Source organism: Trachypithecus francoisi, unplaced genomic scaffold (genome assembly GCF_009764315.1).
Source record: "Trachypithecus francoisi isolate TF-2019V2 unplaced genomic scaffold, Tfra_2.0 Lachesis_group3, whole genome shotgun sequence".
Lineage (NCBI taxonomy): Eukaryota > Metazoa > Chordata > Mammalia > Primates > Cercopithecidae > Trachypithecus > Trachypithecus francoisi.
In genome coordinates, this window is record NW_022681468.1 from 40,089,199 (window position 1) to 40,106,336 (window position 17,138).

At 44.5% G+C, this 17,138-nt stretch overlaps 1 protein-coding gene across 2 annotated transcripts in view; it reads right to left on the reverse strand.

The window, feature by feature from the left end:
• The window catches only part of FNTB (farnesyltransferase, CAAX box, beta), a 77,510-nt gene that overhangs the window by 27,002 nt on the left and 33,370 nt on the right, over positions 1-17,138 (reverse strand). For both annotated transcript variants that reach the window (XM_033187715.1, XM_033187716.1), the window contains exons 5-7: positions 6,502-6,648; positions 6,320-6,403; positions 1,293-1,379 (exon numbers count right to left, since the gene is read on the reverse strand). In XM_033187715.1, the coding sequence (XP_033043606.1) occupies positions 1,293-1,379; positions 6,320-6,403; positions 6,502-6,648 (318 nt within the window). The remainder of the gene's footprint in view (positions 1-1,292; positions 1,380-6,319; positions 6,404-6,501; positions 6,649-17,138) is intronic.

Below are 17,138 nucleotides of genomic sequence, written 5' to 3' on the forward strand. Positions count from 1 at the left end.
GTAAATTATATTTAAATGGTAAGACATGCTACTTTGATAAAAACAAAATTTTTTTAACTAAAACAGTATCTCAGCTTGGCTATCGTTCCATCATAGTATATATGTGTCTACTATACCTTTTGCTTTTTTTTTTTTTTGAGACAGAGTCTTGCTCTGTCACCCAGGCTGGAGTGCAGTGGTGCGATCTTGGCTCACTGCAAGCTCCACCTCCCGGGTTCACACCATTGTCCTGCCTCAGCCTTCCGAATAGCTGGAATACAGGCGCCCACCACCTCGCCCAATTAACGTTTTATATTTTTAGTAGAGACGGGGTTTCACCATGTTAGCCAGGATGGTCTCGATCTCCTGACCTCGTGATCCGCCCACCTCAGCCTCCCAAAGTGCTGGGATTATAGGCATGAGCCACTGCACCCGGCATGTTTTTTTTAAATTATGAAATATTTGAAGCATCCAGGAAAGTACAGCAAATAAAATATAGAACATACATGTATCTAATACCTAGCTTAGAATTAGCCATATACCCTTCAGGTCTTTGTTGTTGTTAATGATTACAGCTGAAGTCTCCTATGCAGACTTACCTCATTTCCCTTGCTCTCCCCCGAGCAGGAATCACCATGCTAAATTTGGTGTTTATCTTTCATATGCATGTTTTTATATTATTACATGATTCTTCTCAGAAACAATACAGAATTCTCTTGCATGTTTCAAATTTTAAGTAAATGTGCTAATCTGTATGGTTTTTTGTATTTTTTTCTTTTCATTCTTTCAGTTCAACATACAGATTTTTCTGTATTGATCCATGTAACTCTAGTTCATTTATTTTGACAGTTTCATTATATTCTGATGCAACTATACCACACTTACCATCTCGTGCTTATGAGCACTGAATCTGTGTCCAGCTTTTGGCTCTTATAAACAAGTCCTGTGCTCCTCTCTCCCATTCGTGTGTGCGAGGGTTTCTGTGGGAGTGGAATTACTGGGTCCTACGCAAGGGCACCTTTGATATATTGTCAAAATGCTCTAAAAACTGGTTAAATCAGTTCAGGCTCTCACTAATATTGTTTACCAAGGTTTGTTTTATCCTTGCCAATCTAAAATATAATACAACATTAAAGAAAGTTTGGAAAAAAGAAGACATTTTAAGTGCTTAAAAAAATCATTAGATAACCCTAATGGATCTCCTGTGATTTTGTATTCCCTTCCAAGTCCCTCTGTATTTTCTTTATTTTTCTGAAGTAGCGTCGTGACCGCCTGCTCTCCAAGAGGCCAGGAGAAACCCTGGTTTCTCTCACCTTGCTATCCACTCAGCAGTGCCCTCAAAGAGGTCTGGAGTGATGATGTTGGTCAGCGAGGCTACGGAGGCGGCACAGTATGCGCTTCTGGAAAGACAGAAACAGGAAACACATTAAGCTCTACGGAAGAGCTAATGCGGCTCAGTGAACTCTGCGGGTGGACTGCTCGCCTTGCCTAGTAAGCTGTAATCACCTCCTGTCCTCACTCTTGGCACACGGTCAGTCCTCCTGGGTCTCCAACTGAGAGGTGTGACATTCTATTTGGATAGAGTTGCTCACGGCATGGCTTCAGTGAAAGAACATGACATTCTATTCTCCCTACCTCCACATGGTCCAATCTACATCAGAGGAAATAACAGCCGTATCAATTCATGTCAAAAGTGGATTCAGCCCTTCTTTCAAAGACCTATAATGGTTGCCATAAATCTATGGTATCATTCAGGTACTTCTGATATCATTCATTTGGATGTTAGTACTGTTTCAGATTCAGGATTTTTGTTTACAGCCTTGACATGTTAAAGATTAACTATACTTTTACTGCAACAGATAAACTGCAAAACAGGCCACCAAATTGTAATATACCAAACAAGGATAGGAATAGGTGAGTCCACTCCAATACAGTCCTTAAACCTCTAGAGGGAGAAAAGAGGCTTGATTTCAAACTTCTCACCAGTACACACACAGACACACACAGACACACACGTTAAATGAAAAAGGCGCATGTCTATATTTTTTGTTTTGCTTTTGTTTTGGTTTTTATTGAGACAGGGTCTCACTCTGTCGCCCAGGCTGCAGTGCAGTGGTATGATCTCAGCTCACTGAAACCTCCGCCTCCTGGGTTCAAGCAATTCTCCTGTATCAGCCTCCCAAGTAGCTGGGATTACAGGCGCATCCCACCATGCATGGCTTACTTTTGTATTTTTAGTGGAGATGGTGTTTCGCCATGTTGGCTAGGCTGGTTTCAAATTTCCGACCTCAAGCAATCCACCTGCCTCGGCCTCCCAAAGTGCTGGGATTATAGGCGTAAGCCACTGAGCCCAGGCTATTATTTTTTTAAAAAAAAAACATTATTAGGCTGGGCATGGTGGCTTACGCCTGTAATTCCAGTACTTTGGGAGGCTGAGGCAGCTGGATCATGAGGCCAGGAGTTCAAGACCAACCTGACCAATATTGCGAAACCCCATCTCCACTAAAAATGCAAAAATTAGCTGGACATGGTGGTGCACGCCTGTAGTCCCAGCTACTCGGGGGGCTGACGTAGGAGAATCACTTGAACCTGGGAGGCGGGGGTTGCAGTGAGCCAAGATAGTGCCACTGCACTCCAGCCTGGGAGACAAAGTGAGACTGTCTCAAAAAAAACCCGAAACAGAGGCGGACCTTGCAGTGAGCCAAGATCACGCCACTGTACACCAGCAGCCTGGGCAACAGAGCAAGACTCTGTCTAAAAAAAAAAAAAAAAAAAACCCAAAACAAACAAAAAAGATCATTATACTTGATTTGGGATCATTCTTGCTATTCTATCTTCCCTGCCCTAATTCTTCTTGGGGCACATTTTATTTCAGCTTCTCCCTCTGTCATGGAATACACACATAGACTGCCTTTCCTTCCCCTCTGTGGTTTTTTCAAACACCCAGCACGGGGAAGACAAAAATCATTGGTTTGAATTCTGCTCAAAAATCCTTCTCCTGGCCAGGTGTGGTAGTTCACACCTGTAATCAGCACTTTGGGAGGCTAAGGCAGGTGGATTATTTGAGGTCAAGAGTTTGAGATCAGCGTGGCCAACATGATGAGACCTCGTCTCTACAAAAAATACAAAAATTAGCTGGGCACGGTGGCACACGCCTGTAATCCCAGCTACTTGGGAGACTGAGGCAGGAGAATCGTTTGAACCCAAGACAGAGGTTGCAGTGAGCCAAGATCCCACCACTGCACTCCTGCCTGGGCAACAGAAATAAACTCCATCTCAAAACAAACAAACAAACAAAAATTCTTTTCCTAAGGGCTCCTAAGAAACATAAAAGAAGGGCCTAGTTTCCATATCCTTTTTTTTTTTTTTTTTTTTTAGATAGGATCTCGCTTTGTTGCCTAGGCTGCAGTGCAGTGGCGCTATCAAGGCTTATTGCAACCTCAAACTCCTGGGCTCAGCTGATCTTGCCTCAGCCTCCTAAGCAGCTGGGGCTACAGATGCATGCCACCACACCTGGCTAATTTTTTAAAAATGTTTTGTAGAGACAGGGTCTTGCTATGTTGCCCAGGTTGGTCTTGAACTCCTGGCCTCAAGTGATTCTCTCATCTCAGCCTCTCAAAATGTTGAGATTACAGACATGAGCCACCACGCTCGGCCCTGGTTTCCATCTTACTCATTATAGACATAACATGAAGCCAAATTTACTGAGGTATTCCAAAGAAGTCTCTGCAGAAGCTGCATGCATTATGATCCTACTAGCATTTTTAGCAGCCAAAGGCACAGTGGAGGTTTAGTTCTACCAGCAGGCATTGGGAGTACACAAGAGTCACAAGTGCCAATGCCAAATGTGATCATCTACCATCAGCTAATTTAGAAGATCTGATCTAATTTCCTTGCAGTCGCGGGCCTCTTAGGGAGGCTCAAATGCATTTGCTCTTGAATCCTATTGTGACTTGTTAGGTAGGAGGCAACCTATAATACAGTTTGCCTCTCACCAGTGAGGTCTAAGACGTGATGACAGCAGACACGAATCCCAGGTCTCACACTGAGACAGGGAAGAAACATAATACAACCTTTTCATGTATTTCTCCCCCTTTCCCTCCATCCAGTCATCGCAGCTCTCAAATTTGAATTTGTCCACTAACTTTCCATCCTTGCTGCCATCACCCAAATCCAAGCCTTCTTCGACCTGGATCAGTCTCCCTGCTCTCTCTCCCTCCAGCCCTGAAACCAGAGGGCTTTTATTGGAATACCACAATCCATCACTGCAATTAGGAAACTTCTAAGAAAATACAAATCAGATCACATCACTAAACTCCAGACTCCATAGGAGATTTCAGGGCCTCTGTGGCCTGTTCCCAGCCTGTCCCTCCAGCTCCACTGCTCCCCTGCCCACCAGGCCATCTACACTTCAACACTGAACTTGTCCTTTCTTGAACAACACATGCTCTCTCAGCAAACTTCTGCAAATGCTAGATCTCTGCCTCCACCTTATCCTCACAAAATGCTCCAGATTATATAACCTAGATTAGGAGGTCAGGAATGATGACTCCTGCCTTTCTTAAGAACTGAGAAAAAATGGTGCTTGCTATGAGTTCACTGTGATTTGATTTTTTACAATATACTGGAGCTATAGACCCTTGAGTAGGCTCATCTCTGAAACTATCAGCAGTGTAACAGAGCAGAAAGATCATCCAGAGACTGCTGTCTATCCCAGAAGGGCAGCAAGCTAGTCTCCATATGTCAAACTCTCCCGTCACTGCTGCTTCTCTCAAAGTCAAATCCACCCAAACAAGCACTCCTGAGGACTGGCTGATGCTTCTAGGCAAAGGACAATTAAAGAAACGCCAAGTGAAAATGATGAAACCGGGCAAACTAAGGAAAACGGATGCAATGTACAAGCTTTTCTCCATTATTTATATCTTTAATCCTTTATGTAAATAGAAAGCATGGGCACGAATGGCAGAGCATCACCCAAAATGCAAAGGTCAGGGAAGAATATGGCTACAGTGCTTGGCAGGGGAACCAATCTGTCTTACTGGAGAAGTTTCCTAGCATTTATCTAGAACATATAAATAAAGAACATGGAGGGGGGAACTGGTGCTGGAATGAATAAGACAGCAAATAATCACAGCTGCAAAAGGTATATGATAAAATACCAAAAGGATCTTGCTATGATTTGTTTGCTTTTGCCTAATAATCTTAGTTACATTTTTAAAAGCTATGTTTCAAGATTGTGCATATTTTGGGGGAATAGCAACAGAACAGGAATGAAAATGTAGTGACCACAAGGGAAAAAAACTCTTTTAACATTTTCCTTAAGAAGAATCAACACATACCGATTTACCTCAGTAGTTCTACTGGCTTCACTGGTATATACAGATCCTAATCTAATTTTTTTGATTGGATTAGACAAGTTAGAGACAGAAGAACATCTTGAACTAAAGGCCTTTGCAGCCTGATTACCTGCTATTATCTGTAATGTATTTTATGCTCCACAATGTTCGTGCTTTTTTCCTCCCCTATACTTTCAAACCAATGGTTAAGTCAGATGCTTAAGCCAGAATATTAATCAACTTGTGCAGAAGCAAACCCATTTACACATAGGCAGTAAGACAGCTTTGCTATAGAAACCTCACAAAATGTATTTCTCAACTAAATAATAAGAAAATGGCATAAAATCTCAATGAGCCACTGCCTTAGAGAAATGGCTTATTCAGTGAATTCCCTGTATGCCGCATAAGTAATCCGCCAGGTTAGGAAGCAACTTGCTTGGTACATCAGACACTTATAGAGGAAAATAATAATTTCAAGCTAACTGGCACCAATCAGTTAATGTGATTTTATTGCACTGCACTCTCCTGGTCCACAAGGCTCTCTGCACCTCCCAGAAAAACTCTCATGTGCCTCAGGAGGACCTCAGGGGTTAGACATTCTCATGATTTCATCAAACTCACTCAGAATGTATTTACTAAGGCCCTGCTGGGCTTTCTCCTCCCTTCCTATCTCAGAGACGTGAAGGAATACATTACACCATACAGTTACTTATATTGTGGTATATCATTTTATACCAAACAAATGTATTTTTAATTTCTAAAACAAAAGCATTTGTTTCTGTCTTATATTTTCACATTTACATAAAATAAGTCAAGTGATCACGACACCTGAGGACATCTGCATCACATCTGAATGATTCTGATGTGTCACTGACATGTCATCCTATGTGTCATTCTGGGACAAAGTGGCAGCGTCCCCATGATGTTCCTTAGGCTTGGCATCTCTAATGGCAGATGAGCTCTAGAGTCACCCGATGTGGCAGCCTGTGCAAAACCCCACTCACCTGACATCCACCTCACCTCCGACGTGCATGAGAAAGGAGCCGCCAGGTTGCTTCAGGGAGTACAAATACTGAAGAAGCTTCTCTCTGAGAAACAGGGAAAGAGGCAAGAGAGGCAACAGTCACTGTGTGTCAGCAGGTGGGGAACTCCTCTGGGTTTCTGTCACTGCTGGCTTTCGCTGTACCTGTTAATGACGTCATAGGCCTCCTCGGTGCCAATGATGCACAATGCATTGACTGCTGCATATGTGGGTGCAAGGTGTGGATACTGACCGGGGCCTCCTCCAAAGCCACCTTCTGGGCTCTGACACAGCTCCAGGAACTGACACACACTAGGTACACAGCCAAAGGGCAAAAACCAAGTCAGAGAGCATTCATGTCAAAACACCAAATTCCTACTAGATTCCATGCCTTTCCAATGATCCCCCTCCCTCAAAAGTGGGGGGGAACCTCTCCTCCCACCTGTTGAATATAACCTCTCCCCAAAAGGCTTACTTCTCTCCCCAGCTATCATCATTTCTGTCTGCCCTCCTCTGAGTTTCATACTTAACTGCTTGCCTGGTCATGAAGCAGGGAACACAAGGCTGGGAAGAAACTGACTTTCGTGGCTATAGGGTAAAAGTCTCCTGTGCTTCCCACATAAACCTTTCCCAGACTTTCCACTCAACTCACTGCCCTGGACCTGTGGTACCAGCCTCCTCCTCCTTGCCTTTGGGAACCTCCCAGCCTTTGAATTTTGCCAAAACATGGTGCTCAACTGCTTCTTTCCACACTAACCATCCTAGCATCACCTCGGCCTATCATGAACACGTAAAGAGAGGTCTTCTCACTTCCACTGCCACCTTAGCCTCTGTGGGCCACTGATTCCTACTCCACCAGTAGGAAGCAAGTTTTTTTTGTTTTTTTTTTTTCTGCAGTGCAGTGGCGTAATCTCAGCTCATTGCAACATCCGCCTCCCAGGTTCAAGGGATTCTTTTGCCTCACCCTTCCAAGTAGCTGGGATTATAGGCGTGCACCATCACGCCCAGCCAATTTTTTGTATTTTCAGTAGAGATGAGGTTTCAACATGTTGGCCAGGTTGGTCTTGAACTACCTGGCCTCAAGTGATCTGCCTTCTGCAGCCTCTGAAAGTGCTGGGATTAAAGGTGTGAGCCACTGGATCCGGCCGAAAAACACATTTTTAATGGAGCCTGCCTCCATGGCTGGGAGAACAGAAGAGAGGCAGGCTGTTCTCATGCTCACCTTAATTGTGGTAAACGTAAGAGGAGCTGCACTGACTCACCATGAGAATGCCTCCCAGTTTCTGGGTTCTTGGAGAATTCTCCACACTAATTCAAACAGGCTCCCACTCCCTCACTGAGGGGAGCTATTTTCTGAGGGTTTGCCTCCAGGCCTGGCATCAGGCTCCCGAGAAGTTACAGTCTTGCTTTAGGTGAAATTCAGGGAGCCCAATCATCAGCCCAGGGTCTTCTGAAGTGCACCAGAAAGGGGGCCCCAGGAAAGCCCTGGTTATCAAGCTGTTTCTCCACAGCTCAGCAGGGTCACAGCCTTCCTGCCAGGAGAAACCTCCATTTAGAACAAGCAAACTGTCTTTGCAGTGTTCATGGGGCCTTCTTTCCTGGGCGCTTTCACCTCATTATTTCCTTGCTACTGCTGCCAGAAAGACTACATAGCCTACACTCCAGGAAGACACAAGTTTATGACTGTTTGCCAACATCACATTTAATTACTTTCGATTTCAGCCTTTCCATTATCTGGGCAGGGAAAGCAAAAGCAAATGCTGCTGCCTTGCTCTGTGAGTTCTGAAACATCACGGCTTAAAACAACGCATACTTCTTTTTGCACCTAAAATTTTACGTAGAAAACACAAGGATTGAAACTGAAGTTGAAGACAATTACGTGGCACTATGTTTTTTTTTTTTCTTTTTTTGACAGAAGGTCTTACTCTATCGGCCAGGCTGCAGGACAGCAGCATAATCACGGCTCACTGCAGCCTCAACCTCCCCAGACTCAAGCTATCCTCCCACCTCAGCCTCCCAAGTAGCTGAAATTACAGGCATGCGCCACCACGCCTGGCTAATTTTTGTATTTTTTATAAAGATGGGGTTTCACCATGTTGCCCAAGCTAGTCTTGAACTCCTGGGCTCAAGCAATCCTCCCACCTCGGACTCCCAAAATGCTGGGATCACAGGCTTGAGCCAGTGTGTCCAGCATGTGACACATTTTTAATGACAATTAATTTCTGTAGAGAACTTTAATTTGTTCCTACTTTCCAAATCGTCATCAATTCTTATGACATTTCCCAGAGACTAATAGTTAATAAGCTCATGCCCTAACAAAGGCTGGCCACACTAGCATACCAAAAGGTTTCTGTACCACAAAAACAAAAGGTTTCAGCTGATACAAAACTTAACAGCATGTTTTTTAAAAGAAAGAAAGAGAGTCACCTGGTTATACACTCACTTTTCCAGCTCCTAAGATAGAATCATGCTGAACGCAACACTACTGATCCTAAAGCCTCGAATTAGTTAGGATCTGAATGTACTAGACACCTTGATACCATCCCTCCATGCCAACCTCCCTCAGCTGACATGCTGCATCTGACTGACTGGGGCTGTGCTAGAGAACTGGAGGTTGGGCTTTTCTTGATCTCAGACACTTCCGTATTACAGAACATTCTGATCCCAAGGCTTTCCAACTTGCACCTTAAGGAACTGGCAAGTTGACCATGAACTACCAGCTGTCATTAACAGACTTCTTAGCAATTCTGAAGACCGAAACGTTAATGATACTTCTATCTATTAAAAAAAAAAAAAAAAAGGAGCCAGGCATAGTGGCTCGCGCCTGTAATTCCAGCACTTTGGGAGGCCAAGGCAGGAGGATTGCTTGCAGCCAGTAGTTCAAGACCGGCCTGGGCAACACAGTGAGACCCCAGCTCCACAAAAAAAAAATTTTTTCCCACAAAGGTAGGGGGAGAAAAACTTATCATAGAGACAAGAAGTTCACCAACAAATAAAAATTACAAGCAAAAAACACTGTACAAACACCAAGTGGCACGTTTTGTGAAAAACAAGTATTCACAAAATCATTCACTCAGAATACGACTGAAAGCTGTAATACACCAATTTTCTTTAACGTCAGCAAGGCATTTCATTCTAGCTTACACGCCAATTACCAACAAAGTGGGAAACTATCTTCTACATCACAGATTTTCAAACCCAAAATATGTGCATCAGAATCTGTAGAAAGCTAATAAAGAATACAGAGACCCAGCCTTGCTGAGGTGGAAAAGATCTTGGGCCTCTGTATTTTTACCAAATTTCCAGGTGATTCAGATACATGCAAAGCTTGAGCCATCACTAGTCCTTGCTACACAACTAAAATTACTTGGGGGGCGTTTTAAAAATCACAACACCCAAGCCACACCTAATTCCAATTAAACTGGAATCACTATGGGTGGGACCCAGGTGGCAGTATTTTTTTTAAAACTCCCCATGTGATTCCAATGTTCAGCCAGGTATCAGTGCTTCTCAAACTTGAGTTGCATAGAAATGACCTGTGGATCTTGCTAAACTGCAGCTCTAATTCAGTAGAACTAGATGGGTCTGACAGTCCTCTTTTTCTTTTTTCAAGGAGATGGAGTCTTGCTCTGTCGCCCAGGCTGGAGTGCAGTGGCGCGATCTCTGCTCACTGCAAGCTCCGCCTCCTGAGTTCAAATGATTCTCCTGTCTCAGCCTCCCGAGTAGCTGGGACTACAGGCACATGCCGCCACGCCTGGCTAGCTTTTGTATTTTTCAGTAGTCAGGGTTTCACCATGTTGCCCAGGCTGGTCTTGAACTCCTGAGCTCATAGGATCTGCCTGCGTTGGCCTCCCAAAGTGCTAGGATTACAGGCGTGAGCCACCATGCCCGGCTGAGAGTCCTCATTTCTTTCTTTTTTTTTTTTTTTTTTTTGAGACGGAGTCTTGCTCTGTCCCCGGGGGCTGGAGTGCAGTGGCCGGATCTCAGCTCACTGCAAGCTCCGCCTCCCGGGTTCACGCCATTCTCCTGCCTCAGCCTCCCGAGTAGCTGGGACTACAGACGCCCGCCACCTCGCCCGGCTAGTTTTTTGTATTTTTTAGTAGAGACGGGGTTTCACAGTGTTCGCCAGGATGGTCTCGATCTCCTGACCTCGTGATCCGCCCGTCTCGGCCTCCCAAAGTGCTGGGATTACAGGCTTGAGCCACCGCGCCCGGCCGAGAGTCCTCATTTCTAATACGTTCCCAGGTGACAGCAATGCTCCTGGTCTGGGGACCCCATTTTAAGTAGCAATGAGATACACCTGTGCTGTCCAAAGGGCCGCCACTAGCCACATGAGGCAATTTAAATTTTCAATTAATTAAAATAGAAAATTCAGCTCTTCAGTCACATAAGCCACATTTCAAGTATGCAAAGGCTACCTGTGGCTAGTGGCCAATATAGAACATGTGTAGACATTTATAGACATCTATAGACATTTACAGAATATAGAACATTTTCATTATCTATTCTATTGGATACCACCACTCTATCATTCCATCATTAAAGAGTATGTAAATCTTATAAGAGGGTCAAGTTCAAAGCAGGGATATGAGCGATTGCCTCTCAGCCTTATAAGGAGTTTACTGGGACTCTTAGGTGATGGCTGAGGACTGATCTAAAGTAGTTGATTCTGGCCAGGTGTGGTGGCTCATGCCTGTAATCCCAGCACTTTGGCTGAGGCGAGGGGATCACTTGAGCTCAGGAGTTCAAGGCCAGCCTGGGCAATACGGCAAAACCCCATTTCTACAAAAAATATAAAAATTAGCCAGGCATGTTGGCACATACCTCTAGCCCCAGCTACTCAGGAGGCTGAGGTGGGAGGATCACTTGAGCTTGTGGAGGTCCAGGTTGCAGTGAGCTGTGACTGTGCCACAGAACTCCAGCCCAGACAACAGAGTGAGACCCTGCCTCAATCAATCAATCGATCAATCACAATCAATGTTGATTCTAAACATTGTCATCAGTGTGGATGAAGGATTCAAAGGCATGTACAGAAACCAATAAGAATAAAACAAATGAAACAGGTACAAACAGCAAAAATTATGCTTAGAGATGACAGGGGCGGGGGATGGGTAAGGCACATGAATACAAGATGAGAAATGACTAGGAACATAGCAGGAAAAGACCAGTGATAAGGGTCCACGGGTTGTGAAGAACAATAAAAACATTTGTTAAAAGCATCATAGGCCGGGTGCGGTGGCTCACGCCTGTAACCCCAGCACTTTGGGAGGCCGAGGCAGGCGGATCATGAGGTCAGGAGATCGAGACTATCCTAGCTAACATGGTGAAACCTTCTCTACTAAAAATACAAAAAATAGCTGAGTGTGGTGGTGGGCGCCTGTAGTCCCAGCTACTCAGGAGGCTGAGGCAGAAGAATGGCGTGAACCTGGGAGGCGGAGCTTGCAGTGAGCCAAGATCGCACCACTGCACTCCAGCCTGGGGAACACAGTGAGACTCCATCTCAAAAAAAATTAAAATTAAAATTAAAAATAAAATTAAAAAATGAAAGCATCATAAACACAGTATTAGTCAGAACTGTATCTGGCTCTAGCCTCCATTTCCCACCTCATAGGGAATTCACATTAGAGTTGTAAAAATGACTAAATTTTTTTTCAAGTATTTGGCTGGGTGTGGTGGCTCGTGCCTGTAATCCCGTGACTTTGGGAGGCCGAGGCAGGAGGATTACTTAAGGCCAAGAGTTTAAGACCAGCTTAGGCAATATAGCAAGACCTTATCTCTATTTTTAAAATAAAATAAGGCCGGGCGCGGTGGCTCAAGCCTGTAATCCCAGCACTTTGGGAGGCCGAGACGGGCGGATCACAAGGTCAGGAGATCAAGACCATCCTGGCTAACACTGTGAAACCCCGTCTCTACTAAAAAATACAAAAAACTAGCCGGGCGAGGTGGCGGGCGCCTGTAGTCCCAGCTACTCAGGAGGCTGAGTCAGGAGAATGGCGTAAACCCGGGAGGCGGAGCTTGCAGTGAGCTGAGATCCGGCCACTGCACTCCAGCCTGGGCCACAGAGCGAGACTCCGTCTCAAAAATAAATAAATAAATAAAATAAAATAAAATAAAAAGCTTATATTACAGACAATCAAAATGAGAGAGCTACCCAGCAAAATACCTCAAATATACAAAGGATAATTACATAAACATTCTAGTAGGTAAAAACTGAGACTAATCTGTAGCAAGAAGTATTTAGGTTACATAAAAAACTTCAGCACTAGAATAGGCTATCATGGACAGACTGAAGGCCTAGGATAAATTATGAAGATTATAGCTATGTTCTGCACAATTGGCAAGGTTTAAAAAAAAAAAAAACAGAAAAAAAGATTACAGCTTTGGAAATAGGAACAGTCATCCATGGGCAGAACAGCTTAGGAGGAGATGTAAATGCAAGATGCATGAGCTGGCATCACATCAAGCTTGTTCTTGTACTAACTGTAAAACAGCGTCAGCTTGATACAGTGAAGAGGAAATCTTCCCTAGGTAGAGTATGACGGACAGGTGAAGACAGGCAGCATCTCTTGTTGATTCCGGGTGGCCTGTGCTGCCCACAGAGTCAGACATGTTATTCGACTCTTCGTCAAGCACTGGCAAGTCTCTGGATGGCTGCTGTTCTGGAAGAATGGTCAGGTTGAAAGTTGGCTACTGTAGGCCGGGTGCAATGGCTCACGCCTATAATCCCAGCACTTTGGGAGGCTGACGTGGGCAGATCACTTAAGGCCAGGAGTTTGAGACCAGCCTGGCCAACATGGTGAAACTCCATCTCTACTAAAAATACAAAATTAGCCCGGCATGGTGGCACGCGCTTGTAGTCCCAGCTGCCTGGGAGGCTGCAGCACGAGAATCGCTTGAACCTGGAAGGCGGAGGTTGCAGTGAGCTGAGATTCCACCAGTGCACTCCAGCCTGGGGGACACAGCAAGACTCTGACTCAAAGAGAAAGAAAGTTGGCTATTTTAGAGTAGAGTTTCTCAACTGTTGATATTTGGGGCTCAGTAATTCTTTGGTCCAGGGACTGTCCTGTAGAGGATATTTAGCAGCACCCCTGACCTGCACTCACCAGGTGCCAACAGCACCTGGTCAGGAAAAATGCCCAGGAGACAAAGGCCTAGATAGGTGTCCTCACTGAAAGGTGCAGAAACATACAAACTACACTTAAAAATTAAAAGGAGGCCGGGCGCGGTGGCTCAAGCCTATAATCCCAGCACTTTGGGAGGCCGAGACGGGTGGATCATGAGGTCAGGAGATCGAGACCATCCTGACTAACACGGTGAAACCCCATCTCTACTAAAAATACAAAAAAAAAAAAAAAAAAGGAAAAATATTTAAGGGGCTACTCCAGGGACAAGGTACTAATAACCTTTGAAACGGAAAGGATAAAACACTGAAATCGCAAAATTTGAATTTATCTTTGGAAAAATCTTACAAGCTGAAATATCCTAAAATGGTTTTTAAGTTAAAAGCAATTTTTAAATCTTACAGAAGCTAAAAACATTAACAGTGCGATGGTCTCCCTGTGATTTTTATTTTGCTCTGTTTCACCGAAGCTGCTTTCGGTAACAAAGAATGGGATTCTCATTAGAAGATGCTTGCTTCAGTGCCAAAACTATCAAGCAAAGCAAGTGTACTTAGTCTAGTTCCAAAATATTAATTCATTTTAGGTAAACACATATAAATGTGTGCACATAACCTCTTAAAAGAGGCAAGCTAGGCCGGGTGCAGTGGCTCACATCTGTAATCCCAACATTTTGGGAAGCTGAGGCAGGTGGGATCACCTGAGGTCAGGAGTTCAAGACCAGCCTGGCCAACATGTTGAAACCCTGCTTTACCAAATACAAAAATTAGCTGGGCGTGGTGGCGCACCCCTATAATCCTAGCTACTCGGGAAGCTGAGGCAGGAGAATCACTTGAACCCGAGAGGTGGAGGTTGCAGTGAGCTGAGATCATGCCACTGCACTCCAGCCTGGGAACAAGAGCAAAACACCGTCTCAAAAAAAAAAAAAAAAAAAAAAAAATGGCCGGGCGGGGTTGCTCACACCTGTAATCCCAGCACTTTGGGGGGGTGAGGCAGGCGGATCACCCGAGGTCAGGAGTTTGAGACCAACTTGGCCAACATGGTAAAACTCCCTCTCTAGGAAAAATGTGTGGTCGCTCCCACCTGTATGCCTGTAGTCCTAGCTACTCGGGAGGCTGAGGCAGAAGAACTGCTTGAACGCAGGAGACGGAGGCTGCAGTGAGCCAAGATCGTGACACTGCACTCCAGTCTGGGCAAGAGAGCAAGACTCTTTCTCAAAAAAAAAAAAGAAAAAAAAGAGGCAAGCTAAAGTCCTACCTATGGACTGGACATGGTGGCCTCACACCTGTAATCCCAGTGTTTTGGGAGGCTAAGGTAGCCTCAGTTGAGCCTGGGAGGATCAATTGAGCCCAGGAGGTCATGACCAGCCTAGGCAACACAGCAAGGCACTGTCTCTACCAAAAATAAAGAAAACATTCCAGGCTATGAATACATTATTCTTGAAACCTCTGATACCAGCCGTAACAACCTGGCCTTGCTGGCTTTGGTCAGCGGTCATAGCAGCTGACAAAAGTATTTTGTCCACTAGAGGGAACCCAGCTTATCACATTGTTCCCTAAACAAACAGAAGCACAGCAGTGAACAAAATAGGAAAGAGAAACCTTTGTGTAAGTGTAGGGCGTGTGTGTGTTGTATGCAGGGGAAAAGTAGGCAAAAAAATAATAAAACTGCAGAGCTAGACTTTTCTGCCTCTAGGTCACCTTAATATATTTGTATGAAGAAAGAAAACTGAACGCATTTCAAAGCATTTCATTTCCCTATGCAAGATAAATAAAAAGGCAATATTCTATTTCAGCTAGTCTAAAAAAATCTTCTATTTATATAGATGTCCTTAAGATTTCTCTGTATCTTACTAAAAATAGTCTATTTCCTTATGGGTCAGAGCCAGTAGGCTTTGTTCGTAACAAGTGTTATCTGTACCTAGAAGTAACTACCTCCTAGGCACAAAGCAAAATTCATTATTGGAAAGTCTAAGAAATGTTTAAAAGTTCATTAACTCAATGCTCAGAAGAAACACAGGTAAAGCTTTTAAGACACCTGTGAAGCAAAAACTCTCATTAACTGTCAAGTGGTTTTTGAAATAAGGACAAATCAAGCTTATTTTTAAACCATTCCTTTAATTACAAAATAATAAAAGATCGTTGTGAAATTTCAGAAAATGCAAATAAGCTTAGAAAAAAATGTTTTGGGCCGGGCGCGGTGGCTCAAGCCTGTAATCCCAGCACTTTGGGAGGCTGAGGCGGGTGGATCACGAGGTCAGGAGATCGAGACCCTCCTGGCTAACACGGTGAAACCCCGTCTCTACTAAAAATACAAAAAAAAAAAACTAGCCGGGCGCAGTGGCGGGCGCCTGTAGTCCCAGCTACTCGGAGGCTGAGGCGGGAGAATGGCGGGAACCCGGGAGGCGGAGCTTGCAGTGAGGTGAGATCGCGCCACTGCACTCCAGCCTGGGCGACACAGCAAGACTCTGTCTCAAAAAAAAAAAAAAAGTTTTGTTTGTTTGTCTTTTGAGACAAGAGTCTCCTTCTGTTACCCAGAATGGAGTGCAGTAGTGTGATTTCGGCTCACTGCAACCTCTGCCTCCCAGATTCAAGCAATTCTCCTGCTTCAGTTTCCAAAGTAGCTGGGATTACAGGTGCCAGCCAACACACCCAGCTGTTTTTTGTATTTTTAGTAGAGACAGGGTTTCACCATGTTGGTCAGACTGGTCTTGAACTCCTGACCTCAAGTGATCCACCTGTCTCAGCCTCTCAAAGTCCTGGAATTACAGCCGTGAGCCATTACATCCAGCCAGAAAGTTTTTCTTTCTTTCTTTTTTTTTTTTTTGAGACAGAATTTCACTCTTGTTGCCCAGGCTGGTGTGCAGTGGTGTGATCTCGGCTCACTGCAACCTCCACCTCCCAGGTTCAAGCGAGTCTCCTGCCTCAGCCTCCTGAGTAGCTTGGATTACAGGCATGTGCCACCATGACCAGCTAATTTTGTATTTTTAGTAGAGATGGGGTTTCTCCATGTTGGCCAGGCTGGTCTAAAACTCCCAACCTCAGGTGATCCACCCGCCTTGGCCTCCCAAAGTGCTGGGATTACAGGCGTGAGCCACTGTGCTTGGCCTTTTTTTTTTTTAAGACAGTCTCTCTCTGTCCTCCAGGCTGGAGGAGCGTGACATGATCTTGGCTCATCGCAACCTCCACCTCCCTGATTCAAGCAATTCTCTTGCCTTAGTCTCCCGAGTACCTGGGATTACAGGCATACACCACCAAGCCAGGCTAATTTTTGTATTTTTAGTAGAGACAGGATTTCCCCATGTTGGCCAGGCTGGTCTCAAACTCGACTTTAGGTGATCCACCTGCCTTGGCCTCCCAAAGCCCTGGGATTACAGGTGTGAGACACCGCGCCCAGCCCAGAAAGTTTATAAAATCACTTTTAACCCTATCGTCCAGAAGTAACTACTACATGTATCTTTCTGGTTTTATCTATGCATATAATCATCTATATTTTAATAAATTAAATCTTTTAAACTATTTTCATTTCCCATCTCTCTATATAAATACATACATTTTAACATACAAATATACACATTCATATATTTATTGAGACAGGGTCTCGCTCTGTTGCCCAGGCTGGAATGCAGTGGTGCCATCATGGCTCACTGTAGCCTCAAACTCCTGAACTCAAGTGACCCTCCTG